The following is a 27994-nucleotide window of genomic DNA, read 5'->3' on the forward strand; positions in this document are numbered from 1 at the left end:
TACAATTGTAGAGAAATGATATAATTTTCTGGAAAAGTAACAATTTGAATATGTAATTAGCCATATAAAGAAAAAAAATACAATTCTAATTGGCATTACTCTAGAGTGGATACAAATTAAAGAGAAAATAAAAGGAATAAATACAAACTAAAGAGAAAAGACTATAATTTTTTGAAAAAACAACAAATTTGATACGTAATACAACCATTTAAAGAAAAAAATACAATTCTAATTGGTTTGGTAAAAAAATTGTATCCATTTACTTTGAAAAAATATGAGTATTCGTATGAATACAAAAAATAGAGATACTAAATTCTATAACTATTCGAATGAAGGATTAAATAGATACAAAATTGCCTAAAAATATAAATTTTAATATAAAATACAATTCTAATTAGCATTATTTTGGAGTGGATACAAATTAAAGAGAAAATAAAAGGAATAAATACAAAATAAAGAGAAAAGGCTACAATTTTTTGAAATTAGAAAGAGATAAAGATGAATACACGTGGAAGAAAACATAGAATCTTATCTCTATAAGGAATGAGGAGAAATAGAGAAAAAAAAATATTTGACCTTTTAGTTAATTTGAATTTAGAGAGAGAAAATATCATATAATTGAAAGAAAGAGGAAAAAAAATTAAATTTTGCATAAAATGTAGGATAAAAATCAGATAATTTATGAAGGGATTTAGGATACCATTAATTTTCTACTTGACTAAAATATTATTTTTTTTACTAATATTTTTAAAGTGTAGTTATTTTCAATGAATAAGTTGTAAAATTTATCTAGTTAGCTAATTTTTCCTAATATAAAATCTAAAAAAAGCCCATTAAGCAGACCCATAACACAAAAAAATTGAATTTAACAAATCGAACCAAACCAAATTGATTCGGTTCGGTACAATAAATACATAAACCGAAAAAATCAAAATCAAACCGAATTACCGAATGCCCAGCCCTAATTAAATGTTTAAATTGAGATAGATTATAAGCCACGTATTACATAATGATTATTTTTAAAATTTTATAAAAAGTACTTAGAAATATATTTAACGAACTATTTTGAACCTACCTCTAATGTAAGAAATAATTTTATCATTTTTTCTAGTATGATATAATAAAATTTGATATGTTTTGTCAACAACAACTAGATTACTAACCGTGTAAAAATAAAATGATTATATTACTGTAATAATCGTTGTTACTAATTATATAACTATTAAATGTATAAATTTACTGCTGATTAATTGACTCAAAAATTACGCCGGAAATATCAATACTCATTAATTTCAATGATAATTTACTACTTCCATATAATACTTCCTCCTATGACTTGACGTGAATTTGAACATTAATTCCGTAAGTTTTTACAGTAATTTTTTATCTTTATAAACTACAAAAGTATTGTACGATGTACTTGTAATTTGAATAGAAGAAAATGACCGTTGACGCCATTTCTTGCAGCAACCACTAGAATATTATAGAATGATCTAAAGAGGATAGTTCCGGGAAAAAGATTTATATATCTTCCAATATTCCCTCCCTTTCAATTCCAATATTTTTGATTTTAGCTTTTTATATTTCTTATGTGTAAAAATGAAAAACTTTTGTGTGTGAAAATAAAAATATCTCGTAAAAAAACATAAAACAATTTTTTTTTAAATGTTTAGGAAACCATAATTTAACAATAAAAAAAGGTTTGCAATTACTGAACTAATATATAAAAGCAAGAAAACAATCGCCGTCAGAACCCATTTTGCTTGACCCTACTCTCGAGAAACAAATGTTCCTTTTGCCGGAGTAGCAGTTCCGTTGCCGGAGCTAGCAAAAGAGACAGTTAACCATTTTCTGCTTCTTTTTTTTAATCAATGGAAAGCTTGCTACCGGTTAGTAATCTCCCCTCACCACTTTGGTTTGATCGAAATTCAATTGCCTTTTTTGTTTTGTTTTCTCTCTGTGTGTGTGTGTTTTATCATTTGAATTTTTTGATGATTCTTGGCAAGGCTCAGTATGTTTTGTTGGTCATTTGTTTCATGAAAACCAACATCGTTTACTAATGCCTTTATTTGTATAGAGTTTTTAAATATACAAAACTTTGTTTTCTGAGAGGAAATTGGGTCGTAGGGGGTAGTTGATTGTAGAATTTTGTCAATTTGGAATAATTAACATATTTGGAAGGAAGTATACTGCCAGGTAATGAAGCCCTAGTGAAGTTTTGGTAGTGTGCTGCTTTCTCATGATCCCAAAAAAACAATAAAGGGATTGAAGCAATTGACATCTTTCTGATTGTATTCTAATTTGGTTTGATACTGCTTTTACAAATTTTGCTTACATTCATGTTTATTATTTTTGCTTGCTATAGCTCGACACTGCGGTTCTGCTACATCAAAACCAAAAACTCTCTCAAAAGCTAGAAGCTCAGAAGATTGAGATTGTGGTTCTTGAAGAAAAAATCACTGAATTGAGGGATAAACAGAAGCCATATGATAACACCCTAGCTGTTATTCAGAAATCATGGGAAGAGGTATTTTATTTCATTCCAGTAGTTGAATGCTGAAGCATGATATTACCTAACATAGATTTGAGCTCTCTATATGAGCATCGTCAGTCTGGTCCTCAAAGTACACACAATGGACATTTAGACACATGTATGGACATGTTTTTCCATGTCCTGTATTGTACTGCATGTTTCTGAAATGGAACTTTTGACTTGCTTCTCTTTACTACATAGTTGGTTGATGAATTGGAAGTATGTTCCATGCACACAAAGGATCCGTTAAGACATGGAAATGCAAGTAATCATCAGTCTTATGCAGAAGGTGAGAGATGCCCATCTATGCTAGTTTTTGTTTCTCATCAACTCCCAAACTCTCCTTTCTCGCATTCTAAAAAGGAACATAATGTGATTGTTCAAAGAAAGGGTTAGCAAGGTTCTGATTCACAGTGGATAAGATGATATATATGCTGTTTGGATTTGTTAAAGAAGAAGAGTTTGATGTAACAGTCTGTGCAGCCTTCTAACTATTTGTAACTTAATTAGCTATGATAAGTTGATAACTAACTTGTTTCATTGATGATTATTGAAAACTAATTTTAATATCTAATTCTTGTTTTATTTTTCTCCGTAGGAAATAGAAGCAAATATAATTGAACTCTGTAGTACTATTGGTAGTGTAAATTAGGTAAACTAGTAGGTCATTATAACCCTTGTCAATTAATTGGTGGCTCAAGTTGAAATTATCCAAAAATCTGTAGTGATGGATATAACATTAAGCTTAATATTGTGTGCTTTTTGCTTTCTATCCAATATTGTCTTGTTCACTGCACACACTCTTAAATTTGTGTGTCCTGTCTATCTAACCAGTTCATAATATTGTTGATGGACCTCAAGATATTGTATATAGAACTTTTGTTATCTTACCTTGAATACTAATTTGGTAAAACTGCTTTTTCTGGTGTTGTATTTTTCTAAGGCTGTTCCCGTACATACTGGTATGGTAAGATCTCTAACATAGTTTGTGTTATTTGGTTTGTCCTAGTAAAAGAAAGCAGCTCTGCTGTTAACTCTCAAACGGAATATGAACACAAGAAAATGGATGATCAAAACATCATGAAAATATTCCGGAATATAGTATCCACTGTAGATGACATTTGCCAAATGAAGGACAAGTTGTGTGCTGCAGTTCTCGAGGTGCTTCCTGAAGATGGTAAGAAGTTCTCAAATGTTTTATCTTCAATTCAAATGATACGGCCTTATTCCTTCTCCAGATTTAATATATTTTACTTTTTACTCTGTAGGATCATGCTTCCAAAAGTCATCGAGTGATTTGCATATAGGAGTTAAAAATCTTATACAGACGATAAATGAACTTCATTTGAAGCATCAATCCCTGGCTGTTGCATTGCAGAATCATAGAGATACTGATGCTAAGAATAAAGCTGAGCTTAAGTGTTTAAGAGGTAACTCCTTATTCTTGAGTCAAGTTAATGGTAAATATTCTAAGTTAATGGTAAACACTTCTTCCTCTTCTTCCTCATTCTCCACCACCACCACCACTTCCTCCTTCTCCTTCTCCACCACCACTTCCTCTTCTTCCTCCTCTACCACCCCCTCCTCCTACTTCATCTCCTCATCCGCCATAACCACCATCTCTTTCACCAACTCCTCCTCTACCTCACTTTTTGCCAAAAAGTTGAACAATTGTCGAAGTTGTTGCAACAACTATGTAGAAGTTATTGTAACAATTTCAATTGCTGCAACAACTCAAACAATTGTTGAAAATGTTGCAACAATTCAAACCATTGTTGAAGTTACTGCAATAACTACGATAGTTGCTGCAAAATCTATCGTAGTTGCTATAGTTGCTACAACAACTATTAGTTGCTTGATTTCTGCAAAATTTATTTCTTGACTTAAAAGTGACCCTCAAAATCAAAGTAAAACAATCCGTTAAAATAAGAACAAAAAAGAGAAAAAGAAGAAGAACGCCATAAAAAAGAATGAACGTCGACGGCGGCGGTGGTGGCAGCGATGAAGAAGAAGAAAATGGAGGAAGAAAGAAAGAAAAAGAGAAGAAGATGGAGGAAGAGAGAAATTTGAAGAGAGAGAAAGAAAGGAAAATAAAAGAAGATTGAAAAGATAATGGAAGAGGGGAAATTTCAAAATTTTAAATAGTAGGGAAGACTTCTTAAATTTTCAAAAATCTAATATGGACCCCCAAAGTTTTTAATTACTCTAATTAAGTTCATTCTTTATTTAATCTCATTTGACCAAGTCAATGTCACCAATTTTAATTTGAAAACTTGAATGACGCTTTTTATTCATTCTCTCTTCGATCCCATCATAATGCTCTATATTTATAGTTTTATACTATATATCTGTATTATTATAAAAACACGAATATAAATGTTGATTGACCAAAATATCCGCTAAAAGTTGATTTACTTATTTTTCATTGTAAGTTAAAATTTCCTCCATCTAAAAAATTACTAATGGGTTATAAATGTAATTTTGTACTAGGACTAAACAAAACATATTTCTATTAGGACTAAGTTTATTGTAGGATACATATTATCCTATTAAAACTAGGAGCTTAACATTAAATTTATTTCAAGTAAACTATGAGTAGGAAATTTCTACATGTTTAATAATATTGGTTGACCAAAATATCCATTAAATATTGAATGATTTTTATATTCTCGAGGAGTAAATATTTAATAGTTATAACTTTAATTAATTTCAAAGTCCTACATATTTGCATAATAATTAAATAACAATTATTTAAATAAAATAGAAAATGACAATTTATTCAATTATAGAAAAATAGTAAATGATAATTTTATCTATTGTAGAATCTTTCAATAAAGGCGATGTTCAATCAACAATTCAATGAGATACAACCTTCCGTTATTTACCTTTTTACCTAAATTCAAGATGATTTAAGACCCAACTCCTGGATCTCGGGTCGGATCTCAATTTGATTGTCAGATCTAGAGTTAGAAATCGAGGTAAGATTTTGGGGTGTTAGGGTTGGGTCCTGAGTTAGGTGTCAGGTCGGGGTTTCATTTCGTGTGTCGGAGTTGGGTTTCAGATCGAGAGTCGAGGTCGGGTCCCAAGTCAAATATCAGAGTGGGTCCTTAATCGATTGTTGGGATCAAGTATGGGGATCAGATTCCGATTTGAAAGTCGGATCTCGTGGTCGGGTTCTGATTCAGAAGTCAGGTACCGAATGAAAAATTGGAGTCAGGTCCAATATCAGAAGTCGAAATTGGGTTCTAAGTCAGATTCGGGGTCAAATCTCGATTCGCAAGTCAAATTTAGGGTCTGATGTTGAAGTCAGATCTCGAGTCGGAAGTTGGGTCGGATTGGGAGTTGGAAGTCGAGGTCAGTGTTGTGTCGGATGCTAGGGTCGGGTTGGGTTGGGTCAGATCTCCGTTCAAAAATCGGGTGCAAGTTAGAATCTCAGGTCGGAAGTTGGATTTCGATCCAAGATTCGAATCGGGTCCTAGGTATGGAGTTGGTGTTGGAAGTGCGGTCTCGAATCAGTGTCACGTGTCGAGGTCAGATGTTGGAGTCGAGTTTCGAGTCGGATCCAAAGTCGAATATTGAGATCTGATCTCAAGTTAGAAGTCGGGTCTCAGGTCGAGTCCTGGAACAAGTGTTGAATCGGGAGTCAGGGTCAAGTCTTGGCTCGGAAGTAGATTCCTTATTCAGGTATCGAGTGTCAAGGTTGGATGTCGTGGCCGAGTCCCGAGTCGGGTGTCGGGATGGGACTCCCAATTAGTCATCAAAGTTCTTTTTTGTATGATAATTGATAGGGAGTAATGTGCAAATGACGTTCATAGACACTAGTATTATTATAAAAGCGGTAAGTCTTAAATTGAAAAGCTTAATTACTTAAATGCTTTTTTTTAAAACTAATGATCCTACTTACAAATATTTTTAAAAACAACATAAAAACTAACCAACCTACTTTGTTTTACCAAAGGAGAAAAACGTTACTCTTGGCAACCTCAAGCTAATGGATGAACGCTTCCTGATAAGTTTTGTTCCTTACAACTATTCCATTCCCAAATCTTACCCACTTTAAAAATCATCTTCTTTCCTTATTTGTCTATTTTGTGTTCTTGGTCTTAGTATGCATTTTGTCGATGACTACTCTTTTTTTAGCAGGAAAACACCTATCTTAATACGTTGTAATTTTTAAATATATAGTACTACTACAACAACAACAACCCAGTGAAATCCCACAACGTGGGGTTTGGGAAGGGTAAAGTGTACGTAGACCTTACTCCTACCAAAGTAGGATGACTGTTTCCGAGAGATCCTCGGCTCAAAAGAAGCATAAAAAGAGGTCAGATAAGGCTAAGAAATTCAAAGCGATATGAGAAAGCAAATAACGAATAATGCAAATAACGAAAATGACTCAGATAAAATAGAGTAATCAAAGTACAAAAAGTAATAGAAAGATAATAACAGAAGTCAGAGCACAAAAAATTATAGTGCGCTAATGTGCCTACTAATACGGGAGAATAATAAGACTATGTACTAGCCTTCTACCCTTATATGGGTCCTCCACACCCTCCTATCTAAGGTCATGTCCTCGGTAAGCTGTAACTGCGCCATGTCCTGTCTAATCACCTCTCCCCAATATTTCTTCGGCCTACCCCTACCTCTTCTAAAACCATCCATGGCCAACCTCTCACACCTCCGCACTGGGGCATCTGTGTCTCTCCTCTTCACATGTCCAAACCATCTCAGTCGCATTTTCCGCATCTTGTCTTCCATCGAGGCCACTCCTACCTTGTCCCGAATAGCTTTATTTTTAATCCTGTTTCTCCTGGTATGCCCACACATCCATCTCAACATTCTCATCTCGGCTACTTTCATCTTTTGAACGTGAGAGACCTTAACTGGCCAACACTCCACCCCATATAACATAGCCGGTCTAACCACCACTTTGTAGAACTTGCCCTTAAGTTGTGGTGGCACCTTCTTGTCACATAGCACACCGAAAGTGAGCCTCCATTTCATCCACCCTGTCCTAATATGATGTGTGACATCATCGTCAATCGTCAATCTCCCCGCTGCCTTGCATGATAGACCTAAGGTACTTGAAACTACTTTTCTTTTGGATGGCCTGGTCACCAAGCCTAACTTCCGCGCCAACCTCCTGAGGTGTCTCACTGAACTTGCACTCTAAGTACTCTGTCTTGGTCTTACTCAGCTTAAACCCTTTAGACTCCAAGGTATGTCTCTAATCCTCCAGCTTAGCGTTAACTCCGCTACGAGTCTCATCAATCAGGACTATGTCATCCGCAAAAAGCATACACCATGGCACCTCACCTTGAATTTGTCGCGTCAATCCATCCATCACCAAGACAAATAAAAACGGACAAAGGGCTGATCCTTGATGCAACCCCAGTACAATTGGGAAGTGCTCTGAGTCCCCTCCTACTGTCCTTACCCTGGTTTTGACACCCTTATACATGTCCTTGATCACCCTAATGTACGCCACAGGTACACCTTTAGCCTCCAAACATCTCCATAGTAACTCTCGTGGAATTTTATCGTTAGCCTTTTCTAGATCGATGAATACTATATGCAAGTCCCTCTTCCTCTCCCTATACTGCTCCACCAGTCTCCTCATAAGATGGATGACTTCTGTAGTTGAGCGTCCCGGTATAAATCCGAACTGGTTCTCTGAAATAGACACGTCTCTCCTAACCCTCATCTCCACCACTCTTTCCCACACTTTCATAGTATGGCTTAGAAGCTTGATACCTCTATAGTTGTTGCAGCTCTGGATATCCTCCTTGTTTTCGTATACCTTTATTTTAATCCTTATATATCTTAACTAGCTCTATGGATTTTTCCGTCAACGTCCCAATATTTCAAGAACCTACTCTCAGTTGAGACGCTCCTTTAACCCACTTACCCCTCCTTACCGTCGTCTCCGTTCCCGTTCCCGTCCCTGAGCGAGAACATAACCCTAGTCTACCATCACTATCCAAAGCCACGAAAACGTATATGAACTAATAAATTATTCAAAGGTTTAAAGTCAGCAAAATGTAACTACAATTGTATGAGCAAAGAAAAGATATGGAAACCGGAGGTACCAACTCCAGTTGAAATGAACCTGCTTGCCGCCGGAAAACATTGTTCACGTCGGAGTACTGTTCACTTCGGAGATACTGTTCACGTCGGAGTTACTGTCCACGTCAGCTTGCCAAGATGTTGTTCACAACGACCTTTGGGTTGTGTGGGTAGCAGATCTTGGGTTGAACGAATCTTTGGGCCAAAAACCCAAAAATGATAGCATTTAATGAAGCAATATTTCGTTGAGGAATTTCGTCGAACACCTTCAAGGCACCAAGAATCAACGCGTTCAACACGTTTTTGAGGAATTTAGTAGCTCAACTTGAAGAAAATTGACAATTCTGGCAACTTGGAATCTCGAATTCTTCTTAACTGGAAGAATCTTAATTTGCAGTTTAATGCTTCAACATGGAATTTAATATGAGGTTCCACAAGGAAAATACCTAAGACATGGGCTGTGGCTGCACCTTCCCTTTGTGTCAGATGCTCTGTACGGATGAAGAAATTTAAATATATAGTAATATCATAATATTTGTTTCACTAATTAAGTTTGCCTGTAAAAACCATTTAATGAGTTTTCTTTAATTTTATGTATTTGTGGGGACCATGTTTACATGACATAAGAAAGTAATTATTTGTTACGCCAGTTTTTTTTAATTATAGATTTAGTTGGGTTATTTAATTGATAGAAATGCCTAAGTTGAGTGATTTTATTGATACAAAACAAAGTTCAATGACTTTGCTAGATAAATTCCCAAAGTTGAGTATCTTTTGAGATATTAACTCATCATTTTAAATACAGGTAGGAAGTAAGAAACAAATCTATATTCGCCTTTAAGTTTAAGTAATGAATGCAATCTTTGGTGTATAATGAATTTTAAATGCATTAGTGTGATTAATCAAATGCTAATTCACATTATTATTTTAGAACACAAAGGGAAATGTGAAATGTTCTCAAACACTTTCCTTGAGATAACTCTCTCCCCTACTTCCTAAAGGGTGGAGGGGGGTTCCTCTTTCCGGTAGGGGTGATTCACAAGTAGTGTATATGCACCAAACGACACACTAGAAAGAGAGGAAACATGGAGGAAACCGGGAGAAGCTAAGGGTCTAATCAATGGCCTTTGGGTGCTATGTGGGGATTTTAACACAGTAAGTTATCCCTCTAAGAAGGCCAATTGCAACAGAATCAACAAATCAATGACATAATTCTCAGAGTTCATTGAGGATATGGAACTGATGGACCTTGACTTAGCTGGGGGAAATTACACTTGGAGGAGAGGGGAGAAGCACACATAGCTGCCAAATTAGATAGATTTTTGTTGTCAGAAGATTGGGACTCAATTTTCAGGAACATCAAACAATTAGTGATGCAGAGGATAGTATCAGACCATGCCCATTATTTTTACAATGTGGAGAATGGAAGGTGACAATCATATTTCAAATTTGAAAATTGGTGGTTATATATAGAGGGCTTAATGACAAAATAAGGAATTGGTGGGAATCTTTCAACTTCTATGTTAAAGATGATTTCATTCTAGTTTCAAAGTTGAGGGCTTTGAAAGGCAAACTGAAGGAGTGGAATAGAATAGTGAATGACAATTTGAAACAATAAAAACAGGTGATCCTCAATCAGTTAGCTAAACTTGAAGTGATACAAGAACAAAGAATTTTGGCGGAAGGGGAGATAGCCTCTAAGAAGGGGATAGAAACATTGGTTTCTTCCATTTCAAAGCTGGAAAGCATTGCAAACCATGTCGTACCACCTTGCATTCATAGCAAGCTCAGGAATAACAAGGACAAATCTCCCCCCATTATTAATGGATGCGATACTTATAGATCTCCCATGTTCGTTGTATTTTTTGGAGCAGAAGTGTTTCACCTCTTTCTGTAGCTCTCCATCTCTTAACCGGCTTTCTTTGATCAGTAGATGCTTTTCTGAGGGTGAAGCAAATCCATTCCATGATTTTGTTGTTCATGGAGGATCTTCTCTTCATTTTTTTGCTCCTTTCAATCCATTCATGGTACATTTTCCCTTCAAATCTCCATCTAGCAATATCATATGATTTGAAGCCAACATTAAAATAAATACTATTTTCCCCTTTTGATAAGGACTGAAACTAAGAGAAATAAACAATCACATAGGTTATAGTTTAAGGAAGAAGACAAGAAGGACTAAATTGAATTCTGGCCAAAAAATACCGAAAAGTGCGGGTGGGCGTTCAATTCTTCGATTCGATTTTTTGTTTTTTGATTTTGAAAAAGTGTGCACTGAATACCAAACCGAATTAGTTTGGTTTGGTTTTTTCAACTTCAATGCAACTTAATTCGGTGCGGTGTTTAAAAATGATTTTCGATGTAAATGAAAAATAAAATGAGGACCAAATGATCAAGGTTTAAGACATTAAAGAAAAACAATTTGCAGCAATCAACAAGTTTATTTCATGAGGTGTGTAATTACATAATAGATTAAACCATTGCTTGTTGGGAGAGTACACAATATCAAGAATTAATCTTAACACATAAATGATAACATGTGTGATTTGAGAAGAAGAGAAGGCTTGGGCCAACAAATGTCGAGAGTCTGCTCTGCGGAAATTTGAGAAGAAGAGAAGGCTGAAGGTTGAAAAGCTGCAGGAATTTAGATTTAGATTTAGGATTAGGAATATTTTTAGGATAAAAGGCTGAATGCTGGAAGTAGTATATGGGCTTGGCCAAATATGAGTTACGTATTTAAATATAAGTAAATATGTAATTTATAGTTTTTTTTTTAAAAATCCTTTGAATAAAAGTTTCCAAAAGAAAATAAATTGAAATCGAACCGAAGAACTGAAAAACCGAATTAGTTCTATTTGATCTGGTTTTTTGATATTTATGCCCATCATTTCCCATTATTATTTTAGAACACAAAGGGATATGTGAAATGCTCTCATGCACTTTCCCTGAGATACGTCTCTCCTACTTCCTCGGTGGGGGGGGGGGGAATAAATACCGAAGAACCGGACCGAACCGAACTAATTCATTTTTTTGGTTTTGGTTTTCCGGTTCTTCAGTTCGGTTTCGGTTTATTTTTTTTTGAAATTCGATTCTTGATTTGGGGTTCGGTGTTAGGATCGCGGTTCTTCGTTGCACCGAAGAACCAAAATTTTATTAAAAGGATTTTAAAAGAAATTATAAATTACATATTTTCTTATATTTAAATACTTAACTCATATTTGGCCGAAGCCCATAGTAGCCTTTTGCCTTTTATCCTAAAACTATTCCTAAACCTAAATCTAAATCTAAATTCCTGCCGCCTTTCAACCTTCAACCTTCTCTTCTCAAATTTGCGCAGAGCAGACTCTGAACATTTGTTGGCTCAAGTCTTCTCTTCTCCTCAGATCATACATGTTTTCGTCATGTGTTAGCGTACTCTCCCAACAAGCAATGTTTTAATCTATTATGAAGTTACATTCCTCATGAAACAAACTTGTTTATTCCTGCAAATTGTTCAAGGTTTCTTTAATGTCTTATACTTCGATAATTTGGTCCTCATTTTATTTTTCATTTGCATCAAAAAATTCTTTTTTAAACAACGAATTGAATCGAACTGATTTTGAAATCAAAAAACGTAAAATCAAACTGAAGAACCGAATGCCACCCCTACTTGCCCTTTTTTTGGGTTGGAATTCGATTTCAGTCCTTATCTTCTTCCTTGAACTATTACCTATGTGATTGTTTATTTCTCTTAGATTTAGTCCTTTAATTTTAGGTCCTTATCAATGGGGAAAAGTATGATTTATTTTCATGCTGGTTTTAAATCATTTGATATTACTAGATGGAAGTTTGAAGGGACAGTGTGGTATGAATGGGTTGAAAGGAGCTGAAAAATGAAGAGAAGATCCTCCATGAGCAACAAAATCATGGAATGGATTTGCTTCACCCTCAGAGAAGCATCCAGTGATTAGAGAAAGTCAATTAAGAGATGGAGAACTGCAGAAAGAGGCGAAACGCTTTTGCACCAGAAAATACAACGAACATAGGAGATTTATAAGTATCGTATACATTAATTATGGGGGGAGATTTTTCCTTGTTATTCTTGAGCGTGCCATGAATGCAGGGTGGTACGACATTGCTCTCAAAATTGAAAGCTTCATTAAATGCCCCAAAAGTTTGGAAAAGGTAGGCCCACCAAGAGTTACTGAAGCTTCCTATCCCTATGCTAGAACCGTCAAGGATAGTAAATGGTTGTCAAAATCCAACAGAGGCAGAGACAAATAGCTCGGAGGAAAACATTGAAGTACTATCTCAGATTGAAAGTCATGAGAATGGGCTATTGAAGAGATGTCTAGTGGGACATCTGGAAGGGGGAAAAAGGAGAAACCTACACTGTCAGAGATCAGAAGATGGTCATCCTTGTTATGGAAAAAGGCTTTCAATGTTAACATTTATGAGATGTAGGGAGGAAAGTTTCTTTTTGAATTCTTCAACAAGAATATGGCAGAACAAATCTTACAAGGGCAGTGGAATTGGAAGAACCAAAGGTTCAACCTGGAATGGTGGTTTCCATTGGTGGGATGCACTCCCAATAACATCCTGACAAAAGAAACGTGTGTTAGAATCATTAGTATCCCTCTCCATCTTTGGTCAAGTCAAGTGTTCCAAGAAATTGAAAACCTTTGTGGATGATGGGTAGCTACAGAAGAGGAGATAAAACTGAAGAATCATATGACGTGGGCAAAAATCTTGGTAGAAAATGATGGAAGAAACATACCTAGAGAAGTCTCTATGTTCAGGTATGGGGGTCGTTTACCATTTCCCAAAATGGGCGGAGAGTCACGTGAAAGTTGAGGTGTCGCCATAAGTTGGGAAAGGTGATCTTGGAGGAGTTAAGAAGAAATCAAGAAGAGAAGTACAATTCCCTCTTTTATCTAGAGGTCCATAGGTTGCAAAGCCTGCAAAAAAAGTAATCAATCCCTTATTTCAAGGGATTTCCCAGTTGGAGAACATGTGGGTGGTGCCTGGCCCACAATTGGCAATTAAGAGAGAAGGGAAACATGCAAGAGGCACATGCCTCATTTAAGTGAGGGAAAAAATTGTCCCTCCATCAGCAGCCCAATACAAAGAAAAGAGTTTTCGAAAAACTTGGGCCTGATTACTCAAGTCAAGTGATTTTCAACGATAGTTTAGGAAAAGACCCGCAAGATAAAAGTTGTAATATATCTCTTCATTCTCTTGAACCTCGACACTTTTGAGAAGCTGATAATACACACATGCAAAGGGTTGATCAGATTATTCAAGAGGAGATGGAGATAGAAAACATGGTGGGAGAAACAATCTTCGAATCACTGTCCCACTTGATTGAAATAGAAGAAAATAATGTGAACATGATGGATACAAAATTGGAGGACATCAGAACATCAAAAATAGTGGACTAAAGATCGATCACCAAAATGAGGGAGTGGGAGATAAAGAAGCAGAACCACTACAGACTCAACTACAGGAAGTGGTCAGAAATACAGAAAGGGGGACGTCAGTATGGGATGTTAAGTTCAAAAACAGTGGGAATATGATTAAGGGGAGAAATCTAATTATACGTGATAGATGAAATTCAAGTTAGTGATATGGAATGGAAGCGGATTGAATGATAGGGACAAAAGAAGATTGGCTAAGAGTGTGATGGAGGGGTAGAATGCAGATATCATTTGTCTGCAAGAAACCTTAAATGGGAAATATGGAAGAAAAGGTTGGACAAATTTGGGGAGGGAGATAAATCAAATATGCAAGCTTGAAGGCTAGTGGAACTAGAGGAGGAATCGTAATGTTATGGGATAGTAAGGCCTAGAATGGGGACATTGTGGAAACTGGTATATACTTTTTGACCTGTAAATTTGAGGCTCAATTGTATAACTATTCTTGCCATATCACAGGGGTATATGCCCCTTATTGTTTCTGGGAGGAAATTGAGGCTATAAGGGGAATAATAGAAGGACCTTGGGCTGTATGTGGTGATTTCAATGTAGTAAGGTTTATCTCATAGAAAAGAAACTGTGTGAGAAGAATTAGAGGCATGAAGAAATTTTTAGATGATTGAAGACCTGGAGTTGATAGACCTACAACTAGAAGACAACAATTACCCCTGGTTCAAAGGGGACACTCTTGAGGCAGCTTCTAGAATGGATAGAATTTTGATATCAGAAGAGTATGATGACAACTTCAATAACATAAGGCAAAATTCTCTACAGAGGCTCAAATCAGACCACAATCCTGTAGTGTTAGAAGGGGGTTATGGAACAAAAACAAGAACTACTTTAAGTTTGAAATTTGGTGGCTTGGCACAGATAGGTTCACTGATAGAATCAGTAGCTGGTGGCGTTCTTTTAACTTCTTCGGGAGACCTGACTTCATTCTGGCTTCAAAACTTAAGGCTCTAAAAACCAAACTTAAGGATTGGAGAATGAGTAAACAAGGGAATCGCGGATCTAAAAGGAGAGTTCTTCAGAATGAGCAAACAAGGGAATCGAGGATCTAAAAGGAGAGTTCTTCTTAAAAAACTGTCCGAGTTTGATGAGATCATGATGGGCAGAGAATTATTAGAGTGGGAGATTTCAAGCAAGAATTCAACTTTACTAGAGTATGAGGAGTTGCTCAAAAATGAGGAAATGTCATGGAGGCAAAATTGAAGATCATAATAGTACCAATTGCAAAAATAAAATAAAAAATGAAGATCACTATGACTGAAGGAAGGGGATAGGATCAACAAGTTCTTCCACAAAATGGCCAATGCTCACAAAAGATACAATAGCATTGATCAACTGGTAATAGAAGGGGAGCTGTCTCAGGATCCTACCAGAATTGGAGGGGAAATGGTAAAGTATTACAAGAAGCTGTACACTGAAACAAACAGCTGAAGACCTGCTTTCAGGAACAATAATTATCCCACACATACTGTGGAGGAGGAAGTGCACTTACAATTTTTTTTTGAGGGAAGTGAAGTTCTGAGTTGTTTGAAGATGTATGCAATCGATTAAGCCCCCTGGATGGCTTCACTATGGATTTCTTCCTTAAATGATGGGAGGTGGTGAAGGGTGATATCATGAAAGCTTTTCAAAACTTCTATGACCAGGAAGTTTTTGAAAAGAGTTTGAATGCCACCTTTATAGCCTTGATTCCTAAGAACAAAGGTGCCAAAGAGTTGAAAGACTTCAGGCCTATTAGCTAGATTGGAAGCATCTACAAACTGTTCGCTAAAGTTCAGATAGAGAGAATAAAAGGGGTCATGGCCAAACTTGTGAATTCTCAGCAGATGGCTTTCATCAAAGGTACACAAATTATGGATGCCGTATTAATTGCTAATGAAACTGTGGACTCTAGACAGAAACAAAAGAAGTCAAGAATTTTGTGTAGGCTTAACATGAAGAAGGCATACGATTAAAGGAAAGCTTATCACTGGAAGAAGTTGGGCAAGTAGACAAAGAGGAATCTAAGGCCTTGCAACTGAAGGAACAAGATGAAGCAACAAATTGCATCGAAGAAGATGTAATTCCTTTGAAAATCCAATTACCAGTTGAGGAGGTTATTCAAGACACCAACACTTCAGAATGGATTCAATAACACATCATCAAACTAAGCGCAGAATTGGGTGTAGATCTTAAAGGGTGCGATGAGAAGGCCAAAGAATTGTTTATGTAGATAGACAACAACAATCGGATGAACAAGGGGGAGCAAGCCATTGTAAAAAAGAAGGGGGTGAATGAAATGAAATGCTTAGAACTTGATGTCAAATTTTGGAGTTATGGCTCAAGAAGTAGGGGGAGACCTGGCAATAAAAGATCAATGAAGTTGGAAAGAGTGCCTTGGAATATTTAAGGGCTAAATTGTGGAAGAAATAGGAGACTACATACATGGAAAGCTGATGTAGTGTGTCTCCAGGAAACAGAGAGAACAGGTGATATCACAAAGATACTGAAGAAAGTTTGGGGGAACAATTGGGTTAACCATGTCCAATTGGAAGCTAATGGGACTAGGGGTGACATTCTTGTAATGTGGGACAAAAGGGAATGGGAGATTCGTAATAAAGTGAACTACTTTACTAGGGTTCTGGTTAAAGAAGTGGTATTGACACATGAGAATTTGAATCAGAGAGGCGTTCAGGCGGAGATAATCAACCATCCTTGTTTACATTGTATGTGGACAGACCAATTGCGGAAGATATTTATTTATCTGAGGAGGACTAAATGGGTGAGGCCAAGGAACATAAAAGGATTGCTAAACTGCTGGAACAAGGATGGCAATGCAGCCAAAGGAAAGGAAAATGGAAGATTGTCCTTGCATGCAATTCGTGGACATTGTGGAAAGAAAGAAATAGGAGATGTTTTGAAGACAAACAGAGCAACTTGCGGTAGTTTAAAATGACTTGTTTAGCTCTGTTTTATTTTTGGTGTAAACAGAAATTAATAGCTCAAACAGAAGATGTCTTTGATGTTTAGACTATTCATAGGAACAACAGATAGGTGTTGAAGTTGTAAGTTGTTATACTTTTGAAGGGGGACTACATATTTTGATGTAGTAGACCTGTGGATATATAGATTAACTGATACCATATTCAAAAAAAAAAGGCATACGATCATGTAAATTGGGAATACTTGCTGAATATTTTGGAGAGGATAGGTTTTGGAAGGAAGTGGATCCAGTGGATCAAACAATGCATCTCCAGTGAGGTGTTTAGTCTTCATAAATGGATCCCCTACTGGATTCTTCGGTGCACAAAGGGGACTCAGGTAGGGGGACCCTTTATCTCCCTTTCTGTTTTTAATTGTTATGGAGGGTCTGAATAGCATGATTAAAACTGCAAGGGTGAGTGGATGGTTGAGTAGTTTTGAGATTGGCAGAAATGGAGGTAATAGGGTGGAAGTGGCTCATCTGCAATATGTGAATGATACTCTTGTTCTATGTAGTGGGATTTTACGGGTTATGTTGTTGTTGTTGTACTCTTATTCTATGTGATGCTGAGGAAGGCCAACTCAAGATTTTAAGGCTGATTATGGTGCTTTTTGAGGGTTTTTCTGGTCTGCACATCAATTGGAGGAAAAGCTACCTGTACCCTATCAATGAAGTGCAAAACATGGAGTATTTGAATGCAATACTGGGTGGGGAAATGGGTGTTTTGCCAACAATATATTTAGGGATACCTGTAGGGCTAGATCTGTAGAAAAGTGTGAGATGAAGCTAGCAAGGTGTAAATCATAATACCTCTCCAGAGGTAGGAGACTGACTTTGATAAATTTTGTCCTTGATGCCCTCCCAACTTATATAATGTCAGCGTTTCCAATTCCTTAGAGGGTCATCAACAAATTGGACAGAATCAGATGAAAGTTTTTGTGCCAGGGAAACAATGAGGAAAAGAGTTATAACCTGGTCAAATGGGATGCTGTAACAGTGGGTAAGAGACAAGGGAGATTGGGTATTAAGAACTTCAAAAATCAGAGCAAGGCTCTAAGAATGAAATGGTTGTGGAAGTTTTGCAATGAAAATCTATCCTACTAGATGGAAGTCATTAGTGCAAAGTATAAGGGGAAGATTACTGGATGACCAAAAATGTCACTACACCTTACGGAGTAAGTGTATGGATGTCCATTAGATCCTTGTGGGATGATTTTAAAAACAATACAAGGATCAAAGTGGCAAATGGGGGAAAGAACTGACTTCTGGAAGGATATATGTCATGAGGCTGGCGGGCTAGAAAATCTGTTTCCAGATATTATTAGTACCTTAATGTCACACCAGCATAAGTTCATAGTTGGATCACTGGTCTCCTCAAGGGTGGAACATCATTTTTAGAAGAAACTTAAATGATTGGGAGATTCAGAGAGTTGCTGATTTTTACAACAGCATTGGTCCACTCAATGGTTTGGAGGGGGGTCAGGATACTTTATGGTGGAAGGGCAACGAAAAGGGTATTTTGAAGGGGAATTGTGCTTATAACTGGTTGAAAAACTCCTACCAGTTGACAAGTAACTGGCCTTGGAAAGGATTCTGGAAATCCAAAATACCCCTCAAAGTATCATCTTTTGTGCGGTTATTTACTAAGGAAGCAGTTAAAACAACCTAATGAGGACGGGTTCCATTGTGCTCCAGAATGTGCTGAGACAGCTAACTATCTTTTTCTACACTGCAGAGTAACTAGCCAGCTCTGGAGACTATTCCTAAATCTTAAGGGCATGTCATAGGTCATGCCCGGCAAGTTCGCTGAAGCTATTCAGAGTTGGGAAGAAGCTGTAATGCAGTCTAAGTGCAGAGAGAGATGGAGAATTGTCCCTGCTAGCATCTTGTGGGCAATATGGAAGGAGAGGAATTCCAGATGTTTTGATATTATAGAAAACACTATGCAAAAAGTCAACCTTAATTGCTTGTTGCTATTGCGTTTTTGGTGTAATCAATTATACTCCAATGGCACTATCTCCCTAATTGATGTACTATACTCAATTTAGGATCAGATAGCTGGATTTGATGAACTTTTTGTAAATATGTCTCAGTACTGCCTATATACTGTTGTAGTGATATACAAAGTTACATGTTTCAAAAAAGAGAATTAATCAAATGCTTAGACAGCTAAATTATAAGAATTTGTTTCGTGTGCTTTTTCTGATTTATTCTATGGGCATTTTAGTCTAAACTGTTAACTTTTGGTAATGCCATCATGAATATTGATTCCACATGAGCCAAAGGTTGGTTTTTGAGATTTACATCTGTTTTTGTTATTATGAAGGTGAGTTGGAGAAAACCATTGCACATTTGGATGAAAGTAACAGAAAATTGGCAATTCTAAAAGCAGAGAAAGATGCTGCCAAGGGGGTCCTCTTCCCTGTCTTGAATCTTGGAAATAAGCACTCTGCTAATGATAAGGCGAGAGATAAGCAGAGAGACATGCAGGATATGGAGTCCGCACTTAAGGAGTATTTGGTAATTTACTGGTTTGTGCGTCTGCACTAATGTTTGGATCCCATTTAAGTAGGTGAATGTATTATATGAACAAGATCGTGTTTACAGGACCAATCCTCTTTCCGTTTGTTCGAACTCAAGCGTCTTCATGAAGAAAGGATAGACATATTGAAGCAGTTGTCTAACTTACAGGTAAACTTTGGTTTGCTTGATGTCGTTCTTCCACTCTCTTCATTGCTAGTGTTGCTGTTTTATAATTGTAGCACCTCATTTGCTTGCTTCTTCACTAGTGGTTTGAATGGATACTATCTTGACAGAACAAACTAAAGAATGTGAAAGCCATATGCTCTTCCCAACCATATGCCTTGGTTAAAGATCAACTTGCGAAAGCTAAAGAAGATGCATCTCTGTATCAGTCCTTATATGAGAAACTACAGGTTGTAGCTGGTTGGTAGTTCAATTTTATTTTGATCTTTATTTGGTTTATCTTGTTGCTAATATTTGTGATTAAACTAGGTGGAGAAAGACAATCTTTCGTGGAGGGAAAAAGAAATGACTTTGAAGAATGATATAATTGATGTTTTTCGGCGATCTTCCGCCATAGCTGATTCTAGAATAGCCTGGCTAGAAAAGGAGATGCAGAAACACATGCAAGAAAGAAATATGATTGAGGCCAAGCTGGAAGAAGCATCAAGAGAACCTGGTATATAGAACAGCAGTTGTTGTTGGTTACTATTTTTTCCCCTTAAAATGTGTATTACAATGTAGCAACATGCAGCAAATTTAATGATAGACGCCATTTGTTTCAGGTAGGAAAGAAATTATTGCAGAATTTAAAAAATTGGTTTCTTCATTCCCTGAAACAATGGGCAATATGCAGAATGAACTAAGTAACTATAAGGAGACTACTTCAGATGTTCATTCACTACGAGCAGATGTTCAGTCACTTTCCAGTATTCTTGACCGGAAGGTTTTGGTGCTAATCCACTAACTTGTACTATTCCTTTATTTTTCAAATGGTCATTTCTTTAAACTTAATGCCTTTTTTTAAAAAAATAGTCAAAAGAGATAGAAATGTTGTCTGCCAAGTCAGCTTCCCAGGTGGCCGAAATGCTGAAGTTGCAAGCTATGGTATGTTCAATCTTGCTCGTCTCTCTGCTTTCAGTCTTTCACCATCTATTTTCGGTCTGTTATTCTGGTTTGGTGCTTTATTAATTTTATGTTAGTTCTTACTTCATTGTATTCTGTCACTTGCAATTTTCTTGGCCGCTTCTGTGAGTGTTTTTGAGTTCAGGTACTTCACTGAGTACAAATTTTAACATTAGGTTGCTCCTTGGTTTGAATTTCCTGGTGTAGGTTAATGATTTGAAAGAGAGTGATATGCAGTTAAAGCTCATTTTGGAAATGTATAAGCGTGAATCTGCTTTCTCAAGGTACGACATGGTTAAATGTTTATTCTGATCAAGTGAAGTCACTTCATTTATAAGAGTTTCTTGGTGCATGCTTAATGTGTGTCGTGTGATTAAGTGTTGATTGTGTTGTTAATTAGCACGATTTTAGGAGACTATTTCTCCATTTCCTAGTATAATTATAGAATATAATATTTTCTTTTATTGTAATTGGTTGTCTTTTCTTAATCAATGAGGATTCACTTGTATAAATATTCCTTTTCATGGGATGTAAAGACATACTGAAATACAGAAAACCTGTTTTTCCCTTCAAATTCTACGTGGTATCAAAGCCATTGGTGCGTTTTTCTCCCTAGCAGCAATAAGGTTTCTTCTTATTAAAAAGAGGTTGGGTTTTCTCTCTCCTTGAAGCTGTCTGCAAAGGCTACTTCCAGCAGATCTTTTTCAATAATCTTTCTTGCTTGGGTTTGTATCAATGTCGAGCCTACCCACCAAGTTTTAGATTTTTCCTGATCACCAGAGCTAGGGTCCCGGAAAGGCAGTTTTTGGGCAAGATAGATCTGTCTGGCAATTTTTCCAGTTTTTTCTTCTCCGAGGGACTTATTTAAAGATGATTTCCTTCTGGAGTTTTAGGAAATTCTATTTTCTGATTTGGAGTCCAATTAAAACTATGGGGGAGGCGAGTTCGGGAGAAATTTTGTCTTCGGATGAACGTAAGCATCTTCGCTGATTCTTGACCAAACTTGACTTGCCTTCTGTTGCCATATTTAATTACGTCCAATCAGGTATTGCCTTTGCTGCTTATTGTAATTCTTGGATTGTTGATTTTGGTGCGAATAGACACATGAGAGGCTCCTCTAAAGGCTTACAAATCTACGCTTCTAATCCCAAAGGGAATTATGTCAGAATAGGCAACTGGAAATTAGAATTGAGCAGTATATAGGGAAGTGACCTTAGTGTTACAACAACAACAATAGCATACCTAGGGTAATCCTACAAGTGGAGTTTAGAGAGGGTGGTGTGTATGCAGACCTTAGTGTTATTTACTTTAATTTCTTTTTATATACATTGGATTAGTGTGATGGTGGATTTTATCAAGTCATTTATTTTTTGAATTGGACTGAGGTATTGTGGCTTTACAATGACGGGCTTAGCTTGGAATTTGTTATAACATGTCTTGGAGTAACTGGTAAAGTTGCTGCCATGTGATCAGGAGGTCACGGGTTCAAGCCTTGGAAACAGTCTCTGGCAGAAATGCAAGGTAAGGCTGCGTACAATAGACCCTTGTGGTCGGGCCCTTCCCCGGACCCTGCGCATAGTGGGAGCTTTAGTGCACCGGGCTGCCCTTTTTTTATGTGCATCAATGAAACTAAGGTGCATGTGTTAGGGATCTGTTTTTGGTGGCTTGGTTATACTTATAGTGATAACTAACGTGTCAATGTAGAAAAACGATTGGTCCTTTATATTTCTGAATATGACATGCTTCCATCATGCTTGTAAATTAGATGTTATTTATCTGGACATGTCACATTGACAATTTGTTTTTTTTACGGTGCTTCTAATTGCATTTAAGCTGCCTAAGGTACTGTTGATCAATCGTATGTCAATGTTTGATCTCGAAGATAGTTTTTGGATGGGTGAATATCCTTTGCACAATGGTGTTTACAAATACTGCTCGTAGAAGCTCTTCTTCAACTTTGTAATGCTGAAATAGCAGTTAGTGTGTGATAGATATCCTTGCTGATAAGCTGTTGAATTCATATCTTTTAGATACATAGATTTCCAATGGGCATATATTGACTTGAATGGATCTTTTTCTTCACTAAGAATGCTTCCAAACATTACCATGGTGACTGCAGGGATGTTTTTGAGGCTCGGGGTTCCGAGTACAGAGCTTGGGCCTGTGTTCAGAGTCTGAAGACTTCTCTTGATGAACACAATTTGGAAGTGAGAGTGAAATCTGCTATTGAAGCTGAGGCAAACTCCCAGCAGAAGCTAGCTGCTTCAGAAACTGAGATTGCTGAGCTGAGACAGAAGTTGGATGCTTCTAAAAGGTCTGTTCGCCCTCTTGTTATTTTGAATGATGAGTCGTCATACTGCTGTTGGTAGATCATTCAGAAAATTGTATGTGTGCGGCTGTGCACTTTAACAATCAGATGACATCTTCCTAACTAGGAGTTGAAGTCATTATGTACTCCCATACATGAAAACTCTCATAATCCTGGTTTTGGTAATGGCATTGGCGAATCGTTTGCCATTCTTTCTGGGCTTTACGTTGTAGAAAGTATTGGTTGGAGGGTCACAAGTCCACTATTGGTGGGAAGACTGGATTTTTAGCCATGCATTCCCGGCTTCATTACAAATTTTAGCATGTTTAGAAAAGTCGCCGTAGTGGGGAACCATGTTCTCATCAGGAGGTCTTGATGGTTTTTGAGAGAGGACCTTGGACTTTCGAGAGAAGATGGCCCTGGAGAACGTTTCTTTTTATCTGTTTGATAGAACTCTTGTTTTTCTTGTTCCTTGTAATAATTAATTAGTTTCCTGAGAATATTCACAAAGATAGTTGGTTCTCGTTACTTCAGGCAACGGTCTAGACTCTCGGAAGTGTTGAAGTCCAAGAATGAAGAAACCGAGGCCTACCTCTCTGAGATTGAGGTCTGTTTACTTCTTAACTTGTGTGCTTATAGGTCAGTTGTATGGAAGTTAGAACATTAGCCTTGTAAATCAATCTGAAAGATTAGAGAGATTCTTTTGTTCCAGACAATTGGGCAGGCCTACGATGATATGCAAGCTCAAAATCAGCAGCTCTTCCAGCAAATCACAGAGAGAGATGATTACAATATAAAGGTAATATATCTGACAAGAACACCTTCAATTTCTTTAGTGTTTGTGTAGAATTGCTAAAAATCTTAAACTATTTTATGTACCATTAGTTACTTAAGATGAATAGGTACCATTAGTCCTCCCTATTTTTTCTAGTTGGTGAAATCTGGAAATTTGTTCTCAATTTAGATGCTTCATGAGTCAATTAACTTCTTCATGCGTAATGAAGTTCATGTGTGTGGTGGAGTCACTAAAGTTTTAGGGAGTAGTATGGTTTTGATATTTCTCTTCAGACTTCATTTATCCGATGTGAAGTATTTATGGTGCTGTTCTCCAGTGATTAACTTTTGCTTTTCCTTTTACATCATATGTCAAAAGGAGAAAAAGTGAGTAATAATTCTTAGGGGTGTTCATTGTTTTCTGACGAATGATTTACATTGCTTAAGGGTGTTAATAATTTCCGATGTAGCTAGTTACCAGCTTCAAAAATAATAATAATTCCAATGCAATCTTGTTACTGCATCTATATTGGTTAACTATACCAATTAGCTCTTCTATGTCTAACTGCTAACCACTACTAATCTCCAAATAGTGCATCCCGATCTACATCTTTAGTTAATGCTAATTACTGATTCAGATTTAATTTCAGTAAACACATTGACTTGCTGCTATTTCCATGGCTATCTTTCTTCAGCCATTATTCTCTTATACACATTTATTTGGGGAAACTACTTAGGACTATACATCTAATACCATAGTTTAACAGTAGAGAATTTTGGAAAATCTTTAACTGTAAGAATGCTTTCAACCAAATTGCATGTAACCTTAGTATGTCAAAACTGACTACTTCACAACCATGTCAAGGCGCCTGAAGAGTTAGTAGAGGACCTGGAAGTAAACAACACAATTATCTCATTACAAGTTCTCAAAGGGTCAAAGACGTAGACTGAAGAAAGAGCCGAGGTCAGTTGGTGCTCAAAGCACAAATATAGATTGAAAGCATTAATGAAGAAAGGGGAATAAAAAGAAGAAAATAAAATATGTGTATACATGTGGTCAACAGTAATAAGCAGTTTCATCAAAGGTGAAAAGTTTTATTGGGTTTCTAGAGCTAGTGCAGACAAAGCGCTAGCATTAAGAAAGAAAGGCTCTAGACCCAAACAACAGTTATCTAGAAAAGATAATAGAAAAGATCATGTTAGGTGAAATAGTTATTGTTTAGTGCCGAATCTCTTCAAGAAAGCTTATAGGCGAAAAGGCGTATGCCTTAGTGCCTTGAGGCCTGTTCCGAAATGCCCTCACATGAGGCACGAGCAACTACCCTGGATTCAAGGCTTAAGCGTGTGTAAAGCGAGCCTTGACAATGCTGAAGCCGTGGACATTTACAGCAAATTCTGTTCAATTTATTTTCCCCCCATTCTGTGGCGATTATTCATTGTTTTATCTTATGTGTTCTTTTTTCTTTTTTCCCTTCTCAGTCATGATAGTTCTGATCTGACTCTATAACTTGAATTATATGTTTCATTGTTTTTTTGTTCTCAATTCAGAGTGCTTTTTGTTTTCAATCTTTTCTGTATGCATTACATTTTGAAACTTATCCTGTTAGGGTTTTCTTTTTCTGGATTTTCATTCACTATTGTCTGTGTAAATATTTTTTCCTCCTTGTGGCTGTTGTTATTAAATCCTATTTCCATGACCCCAACTTATCTTTGAGCAGGAGGGTAAACACTTGTCTAATCAGTAGTGGATTGATTAGTATTACCATTAAAAAAAATAGCATCCGGTTTGCTTTTCTTACGCTTTATTTAAGTGAATTCCCATTGATATCTATTCTCAATAAGACTGAGCAATGCCATATTAAATGTGGCATTAATTTTTCCCGCACTGCTTTGACAGCGGGAAGATTCCAGCATTGCATTGTGCATTGCCACAAATTTGATTTTCATGCTAGTACTGCCGGCAAAATTTCCGTTTTCCCAGTTTTATGCTGGTTTTATTCTTTTTTCTAATGGCTACCACCTTCGCAGCATTAGTTCCTTTTCTGTGACCACTATTTTAGACACATTTCTGTAGCTTTGCGTTGATATTTGGGTTTCTGAGACCACTAGTGTCTCAGGTTTCTACTGCTGCCAATTTTGCACTCTGTAGTTAGTTTATTTTCTGTTCCACAGCTTGTTTTAGAGGGAATACGGGCAAGACAACAGCGGGATTGTTTGACCTGGGAATGTCAAACCACAGAGCGAGCAGTTGAAGATGCCAACACAATGGCCAGTTCCTATGAATTGAAAGCTGCTAAAATTGATGACCAGGTAATTGGATATCTTCTCTGAAGTGCCAAATGTTTTTATATTTCTCCAGACGTCAAGTGTGGATATTTCCTTTCAGTTGAGGGGATGCTCAGACTTGGTCCAGAAACTTGCTGAAGAAAGGGCTCAGAATTCTCTTGCTTTGGAGAACACCCAAAAACGGTTGTTAGATGTAACAAAATCTTCCCAGCATTTGGGGGAGACGCTGGAAGAATCGCAATCCAAGATCGATACAAGTCGAGTTGATCTTGCACAGATGCAGATAGAACTAGAGAAAGAAAGGTAATTGAAGGTTAACCTTTGTCTCTATGCCCAGTATCAATTTGTTCTTAAACCAATACTCTCATGTGTTCCTTTATTATATGGTCCTCCCTTTTCATGGCTAGGTTTGAGAGAAAAAGAGCAGAGGAGGATGTAGAAGCTCTGAGGAGAAAGACTTTACGTTTGAGATCACACATCGAAGGGTCATCTGTTATTGAGAAGCTTCAGCAGAAACTAAGGGAATACAAGGAAATACTCAATTGTAGTATTTGCTTTGATAGGCGAAAAGAGGTTGGACCAACTGACCTTTTCCTTATTTATTTGGTCGATCAGCATCAGTTTGGTGAAGTTGAAAGTACGTATAAAATGTCACATCTGATGTAGGATCCACTGTTGCAAGTTTGTGATTCTGGCAGCAGATGGTTAGAAAAGATTATGTGTTCTTACTTTGGATTGGTCATTGAGATAATAATATGGCGATATCCAAGAGATTCTTCGGTGTGACATTCATGGTTCTGAATTTGGGAAGGAACCAGTAGTGAGACTGAATAGTACTCCCTTACAAAAAAAAAATAGTACATCTAACCAAACATGTGATAACCAGTAGGCTGACTACAACATAGATATTAAATTTGTTACATGATCTTGTCTGATGTGAATAGGCACAGTGATGCTTACGTCGCCATTTTGTGATATTCTGAGAGCCAACTTGTTACAGAGATTGGTTTTATTTTTGCCATGGTGGTAACAGAACTAGTATTCTCCAAATATTATTTTGATAGTGGTTGTTACAGAGATTGGTTTTATTTTTGCCATGGTGGTAACAGAACTAGTATTCTCCAAATATTATTTTGATAGTGGTGGTGTCCAGGTTAGCTTGTGCATGCCTCGACTATCCCACCGGTATGCTACTTCCCACTGGCACAGGTGCTAGGTAACATTACCTATAAAGATTTATAAGTGGTGGTGTCCAGGTTAGCTTGTGCATGCCTCGACTACCCCACCGGTATGCTACTTCTCACTAGCACATGTACTAGGTAACGTAAAGATTTATTATGGTTTAGACATGAGAAGAAATTGCCTAGTGTTTTTTTTTATTCGTCGGGATTTGATCCCTTTTAAGGTTTGCACCCGCTTCATTGACCACCATGCCACACTCTTGGGTAGTTTTCTCCAAACATGTAATTATCTCCTTAGTGAGGAAATAATTTTAACTTTGCTAGACTCTTTATCAGATGTCTATTTCACTCTGAGAGCTAAGATTTCTTTATTACATTACAGGTTGTCCTTGCGAAATGTTACCATCTCTTTTGTAATCCGTGTATCCAAAAAATTGTAGAGACTCGTCACCGCAAATGCCCTGTCTGCTCTGCAAGTTTTGGAGCAAATGATGTGAAGGCTGTTTATATCTGATCAGAAACATGAGATGTCACTGTTGTGAAGCAAGATTGTCGTCCACTGATGGTCTGGGCATATTTATACAGGAAATAACATAAAATAGAAAAATTTGGTGGTGGTTGAATGTTGTTGGTCTGCAGGGATTTGCTGGTGCTAGTCCAAAGGTTATTAATTTTGTTAATCTTTTGCTGGTACTTGTCCAAGGTTGTTGATTTTGTTCATTTAACTTGCCTTTATTTTAAGTGGATGCTATTGTTGATGACCATGTTAAGTCC

General features: G+C 36.9%; 1 protein-coding gene across 2 annotated transcripts; it reads left to right on the forward strand.

The window, feature by feature from the left end:
* Positions 1-1747: 1747 nt before the first annotated feature.
* LOC129902230 (E3 ubiquitin-protein ligase BRE1-like 1) lies at positions 1748-27984 on the forward strand. 2 transcript variants are annotated; one of them, XM_055977344.1, is made up of 19 exons: positions 1748-1889; positions 2366-2527; positions 2735-2822; positions 3543-3710; positions 3802-3963; positions 19350-19543; positions 19631-19714; positions 19840-19959; positions 20039-20225; positions 20332-20492; positions 20582-20653; positions 20879-20955; positions 22791-22985; positions 23514-23586; positions 23692-23778; positions 25926-26063; positions 26140-26342; positions 26447-26612; positions 27603-27984. In XM_055977344.1, the coding sequence occupies exons 1-19, from the start codon at positions 1872-1874 to the stop codon at positions 27732-27734; spliced, it is 2487 nt and encodes an 828-aa protein (XP_055833319.1). In that variant the 5' UTR covers positions 1748-1871; the 3' UTR covers positions 27735-27984. The 2 variants fall into 2 exon arrangements, with proteins under 2 accessions (XP_055833319.1, XP_055833321.1); XM_055977346.1 differs by having other exon boundaries at positions 3549-3710.
* The last annotated feature ends 10 nt before the right edge of the window (positions 27985-27994 follow it).

The sequence above is a fragment of the Solanum dulcamara genome, chromosome 9, assembly GCF_947179165.1.
Source record: "Solanum dulcamara chromosome 9, daSolDulc1.2, whole genome shotgun sequence".
Classification (NCBI taxonomy): domain Eukaryota; kingdom Viridiplantae; phylum Streptophyta; class Magnoliopsida; order Solanales; family Solanaceae; genus Solanum; species Solanum dulcamara.